The following is a 6,043-nucleotide window of genomic DNA, read 5'->3' as shown; positions in this document are numbered from 1 at the left end:
GCCAGGGGCAGCTTGAAATGCGCAAAAGTATTTTTGTGCGCATCAAATACCCGTACAGTTGTATTATTTTAAATCCGCTTGCAATATTTTCAATTTGATTTTCAATTTAAATGGAAAGCTTTCTGCGCACAACATACCCAGCATAATACATTTTTCATGTCAATGCGAGCAAAGGAGAAACAGGAGCAGCCTCAATATTGCAGGGGATTGCGATTGATGCCCGGGCAGGCAGAGACAGAACACAGCCAAATATATATGAGCAACAATCAAATTTAGTTTCAGTTTTGAGCATTACAAATGACTTGAATTGGTTTCGTTTTCTTCAAATCCAATTCGATGTGTGTACAATCAAGAAGCAATCAGAGAGCGCTGCAGAGCGCTTCCTTTGACTGTGCTCACTGCCCATGATGGTTATAATTAAATGAAATAAACTCCCCTCCGCAGCATCCCCAGCCTCCCCACTCATTGTATAATTATACATTCGTATGTTTGTGTGTGTTTTCATAAAGATTTTCTCTCTGTTTCTTTCTGTGGCTGCACTTCCTTTGACTTGGTCTCTCCCCCTTCCAACTGGCCAAACCAACGCAAAAATCAGGTCATCAAACCACCTGGATGGCAGTGCTGCAACGGACACGTGCTCTGCAATAATTGCCGCAGCCGGTCCGTGAAGTGTCCGGTGTGTCGTGTGCCCCTTGGACCCAGGGGTCGCTGCCTGCTGTCGGATAAATTATTCACCCTGCTGGCCGAGAGTTTTCCCTGCGATGGCGGTAAGTGCAACCCACATTACTTGTATTTATAACTTTTATCTAACTAATCGTGCCAAAACGATACCCAAATTAGCGTTGTCATTAGGCGACATCTGTCTTGGGTGTCTATGTGTTTGGGTTGGACGGATCCTTCCTTAGACTAAATTTATCAAAAGATATATCATCCAGCTGTCATTTACTTTGTGCCCAAAACTTTTGAGTAGCGCCAAGTGTCAATGTTTTCACTTAAATCTCTGCTAAACAGAAAGCCCGAGACCGAGAGATGGAGATGGAGATGGAGATGGAGAGTCCTGAAAGCAAATGAAAGCAAAGGCAAATGGTGAGGAGCCAAGTCAAGAGTGCTTGAAATTGAGCGCAATGGCTCATCTTCTGCTCCTCCTGTTCTTCTTATTTTTATAGCATAATTATGTAACATAAATTGCTAAAGTTTTTCACGCTTTGTGCTGTTGCCATATTGTTGGCATTGCGTTACATATTCCTGTTGTTTCTGCTGCCTCGCTTAAAGTTTTGGACGCCCTCGTTGCCATTTTCAATCTGTGTCGTGTCCGTGTCTGTGTCCGTGTCCGCGTCGGCGTCGGCGTCCGCCCAACTCAACTTCAAGTGAAGTTTACAGCGTAGGTAACAAGCGGCAACAAGAACAAACACGAAAGATTCTTTCGCCGTTGTCTGCATTTGCTTTTACTTGTTGGTCCTCATTCTTACTTATTCTTTTATTTTTTTGCCAACTTCCTGTGCGTTTTTGCCTGGTTGCTACGCGGTACCACAAGAGTCTGTGGGTTTATTATAACTAAAGGCCAGCATTAATATTCAATTTGCTATCAACATATTTTCATTTTAAAGCTGCAACAGATGCTCCTGCATTTGTTTTTGTGTGAACAATTCAAGATGCTTAAAAGGATAGTTAGTGGCCATCGATTAGCGGGTATCTTACAGTCGTTATTGTATCAATTGTACTCCAAGTTCTTTTCTTGTTTCCTCTTGTTTAGCTTAGTCTCTGCTTAGTACGTTTTTATTGCTTCTACATTAAGTGTGCATTCTTTATGTTTTTGCTGAGATTTTGCACTCCTCTTTCTCCGCCCGTTCCCGTTCATATTTATATAAAGATGGAGCAATTTATTTACTTTCTTTTTCTATTTTCATTTGCCACTTAAACTTCTTGAGAGTTTCCTCCTGCCAAGGGGCTGGGTTTGTGTAGGGTTCGGGGAATGTCCTAACGAGCGCAAAAAGACAATTCCAACTGCAGGAAAACTTGAAAATTTCAAGCCATCAACAATTGTGCGTATGCCATAGATGGCCCTTAGGGACAGGAGCTACAGTTGGGGCAGTGGCCGAACTTGACTGCACAGTGAATGACAGTGAGGGGCCATAGATATTTATTCGTGGCAACAGTTGCATTGCATTTACATTTGGGGACCTGTTTTTGTTGTAAAACTTTTTCCCTTCTTTATTGCAGGTAAAACCAACAAGGTGACTGCGGAGCAGGGCCATGGCCCGGAGGGTCAGCGAAAACTGAGCAGCGTCAACAAGTGCACAAATGAATATCATAATCAACCAAAAATGGCACTGGCCAAGTCGAACACCGGCAAGAAGTGCGGCAAGCAAATCTCCAGGCAACTGCAGCTGGACGCAGTGGCAGTTGCGGTTCTGAATGCCACAGACAGCTGTGCCGGTGCCGGTGCAGGTGCAGGTGCAGATGGAGGGGTGCTGCAGCACCAGCAAATGCCAAAGGGAAATGAGGAAAATGCTCGAATTCGAAATAATGTCGCCGCCGTCGACAACAGCAGCAACCACAGCAGCAACGGCAGCAGGAGGTGGCACGGTCAGGGCCAGGACGAGAAGGACCTGCAACGTTGCACACTGATAAAAGTGCAGCACCAGGAGAGTCGTTTCAGCGAGCAGCAGAAGAAGTCGGTGCTGGAACTGCTCGAGAGCAACAATATGCTCGTTAAACCAAAGTTAAAGTTGAGTAAGAAAAGTTGTCGGATTACAGGCAAAGATCAAGACGGATTGCGCTCCGATGAAGTTGCCAACATAAATACTGGGCAACACCAAACAGCGGAGCAGGAGCAGGAGGAGGAAAAGGAAAAGGAACAGGAGGAGCAGCAGGAGCAGGTGATGCACCCAGGAGGCGGCAAAGGCCGGCTGCAATTTCAAAATTATCATTGCCCCACTGGGAAATCATGTATCTCCAGCTGCAGCAGCAGCAGCAGCAGCAGCAGCAGCAGCGCTGTGCTCAAACTTTCCGTCTCTCGGAACAAATTGTCAACCGTCAGAGCTGGGGCAGCCACCGCAGACGGAGTGGCAGCCGAAATTGCAGCGGCCACCTTATCAGTGGGGAGCCATAAACAGGCGCCAGCATCTGAAGTAAATCAGGCAACGTCGTCGCTAGTTTCGGGCTCGGGCGCGTCATCAATAAAGTCCTGCGAGTGGCAGCTGCTGAGGCATCTCAGCAGCGAGCATCGCCTGGCCGTGCTGCACTCGTACGGCACGTTCGGGGAGCGGCTGCACGTCCAGCTGCCGTCCCAGCAGGCGGTGGCATGCCTCAGCCTGAGCGAGGATGTCAGTCCGGGCCACGAGCATGTCAGAGTGCACACATTTTTCCTGGCTGTCATACCGATCAGCACAGGGCATGCCGTTTTCCTCTGGCACCTGGACGACCCGGACAACCGACCACAGGAGGAGTCACACTTTGAGACTGTCATCGAGACACAGGGCGGGCATGTCAAGTGGTTCGGTGCCGCCCATTCACTCAGGCGCAGTTGGCCGGAGATTGCTGCTTCTGGCCATTTCCTCAGCTGCCACAACCTGCAGCAGAACGCCTGCGCAGCCTTTGATATCACAGTGAAAAGAAGTGCGCCAGCCCCCTAGCTATAGTCTAAACCTAATTAGTGATTAGCTTAGAATATTCATTAGTGAGTAGTGAATGTGGAAAGCAAAGACTGCAAATGAATTTCCCATTTAGAGTCAGTGTAATTTAGCATCAATTTTCATGGCATTCCGAACGAGTTGAAATAAAAACCGAAATACAAATGGAGCGTGGCTGCTGGCAAAATCTCTTGACGAGCTTGACGGTTGTGTGCTTTGTAAATTATATTTGCATTTTTTTAATGCTCGTACTCGTACTCGTGGTCGTACTCGTGTTCGTGTATTTATTCGCAAAAATGCAAAACGCAATTTGGAAATGTGTTTAATGTGCAATATTTTTAATTAATAAAAACATTTAGAAATCTGCTGGCCAGGCAAATTGAACGTCATGTAAACATCGATGTGTTTAATACTCTATACAAGATTTAATCGGTTGTCCCTCAGCATTCATGCAAATGGTAATGGCATACCATTGCCAGTTATCCAGTATCTCTCAGTATCTTGGGATCGTTGCACAATTTCCCATTTTCCGATATTATAATAGCGTTTTTTGTGCCAAGAGTATTTCGGTTTCGTAGCTCAAGAGGTGCATTATTCTTTCTTGTTGAAAAATAACTCCGATATTTGCATTGCAAACCAGCAGAAACAGCCGCATCCACTGGCGCTTGTCTGTTTGCTGCCTCCTGATAATTGACTTGCATGCAAATTAATGTTTTTTGCCCGTTATTCTTGCTGCTCCTGCATCTGCATGTCCATGTGCGTGTGCGTGTGCGTGTGCGTGTGCGTGTGGGCGAAAAATTGCCGCCTCTTCTGTCCGACAAACAGTAAACTCGGGGCCAACCCATGAGTAATTTTCATCAGTGCCATGCAATACATAAATCTCTGCACCATCGATGTTTACTATATGTAAGGAAAAAACTTCAATTTTCATACAACAAAAATCACAGTGCCCCACACCATAGTACACTATATGGTCCGTGTTTGGGTGGCTGAAAGGAACGTTTTGCTTTATTGTACATTTTTTGCGCGCTTGCGACCCCTGCCTGTTTGCTTTTGTAGCCTTTCCACGCTGTCGCCTGTTTGTTTTTGATGAGCCATCATCATCGTCATCGTCAACATCATCAACATCTTATGCAGTGCGCTGCATTGAGGTATGGGCTGTGTATCGGGCAACGCGAAAAAAGTGCACGTGTACATAGTTAAAATAAATTAAAAATTTCTGCACACGACACTTTTTTTCGCACAACCTGACACATTATGTGAGCCTCTGATGTGGAGATGATCTGGTTGCAACTCGGGTTGTGGTCGTGAGGGGGGGGGGGGGGGGACAATGAAAGCACTGTGCTGTATCCTTAGCGGTCCATCAGGTAAATTAAAAAGACCGATGCCGGATCGCAATTACGGAAAAAAGTGGCAAAAATGATGAGCCAGTAAAAATGTAAATTTGAGAAAACAATTATTAAAAACAAATGCAACAGCCGACCCATCAAGGTTATCAAAGAATGTCCCGGTCACTGACATGCAACAAAAATATGATTGAAAGCTGTTTAATTTGACAGCAATAAAAAATCTTTTGCAGGTTTTTGAATCTTTGCACTTGATAGCGATACATATCAGATTTGAAGCAATCTTTTGAGTCCGGTAAGTATCTGAGAGCCAATCAATTGAAAAGTATTTAATGTGATGCATTTGTTAAGGTAGGTCGGTTCAGATCGCTTGTCATGACTAAGAACCTCTCTGCTTGGCAACCGCATACCCGGGTTGCGCAATACATATTTCAGTAGTCTTATCAATTCCCGATACTAAAACAGAACTTATTTATCGGTTAATTGGAGAGCTACGAGTAAAATATATTTCGTAGGAAAGATACGCGTTTCTGGTTCAGCCTTCAGTTCGACTCCAAACGACTAAAGAGTTCACGCGACTTCAACCGTTTCACCAGTTCAAGGTGTATTAAAACAAGGTGAATAATGATCACAGAATGCTCTCACGAGAGGACACGCGCTAACATACTCGTACAAATGTAGGCCAACTCATCCTCTCACTGTTTAACCCATCCACCCTTACAGACTCCATTTCCTCTCGCTTCTTACCCTCTCCCACACCCAACACTTCTCACGCGAACGTCTCTTGCCCATACATAATCTCTTCTCTTTGCTCATTTTTCTCTATTCGCGCGGTCGAAGCGCCGTTTGTTTTGCGACGCTTATTTGTTTGCCAATTAGTTTTAATCGAAGAGCTTGCCGCTCTCTCCGCCGACCGAGTGCACAATCGCCGCTTCAACTGCTTTTCTAATTAATGCGTTGCGCAAATATTTGCCAGAGCACGTGTAATACAATTAATGAAATCGGATGTACCCGCAGACCCTGCCCTAGTTGTGTCGTATTGTTCTTTCTTGCAGTGCAGCGTTC

The 6,043-nt window shown here is 45.3% G+C and overlaps 1 protein-coding gene across 4 annotated transcripts in view; it reads left to right on the top strand.

Moving 5' to 3' along the window:
* Nucleotides 1–4,039, top strand: part of LOC117585491 — a 12,076-nt gene extending 8,037 nt beyond the window's left edge. For 3 of the 4 annotated variants that reach the window (XM_034274987.1, XM_034274986.1, XM_034274988.1), the window contains exons 4-5: nucleotides 596–767; nucleotides 2,221–4,038. In XM_034274987.1, coding sequence (XP_034130878.1) covers nucleotides 596–767; nucleotides 2,221–3,635 — 1,587 coding nt within the window. In that variant the 3' untranslated portion in view covers nucleotides 3,636–4,038. Of the gene's footprint in view, nucleotides 1–595; nucleotides 768–2,220 lie in introns of all 4 variants that reach the window. The other variant, XM_034274989.1, reaches the window with a different exon arrangement.
* Nucleotides 4,040–6,043: the final 2,004 nt, after the last annotated feature.

The sequence above is a fragment of the Drosophila guanche genome, unplaced genomic scaffold (assembly GCF_900245975.1).
Source record: "Drosophila guanche unplaced genomic scaffold, DGUA_6, whole genome shotgun sequence".
In the NCBI taxonomy this organism is placed as follows: Eukaryota; Metazoa; Arthropoda; class Insecta; order Diptera; family Drosophilidae; genus Drosophila; species Drosophila guanche.
The sequence above is the reverse complement of the archived record's forward strand: the minus strand, read 5'-3'. Positions and strand labels throughout refer to the sequence as shown.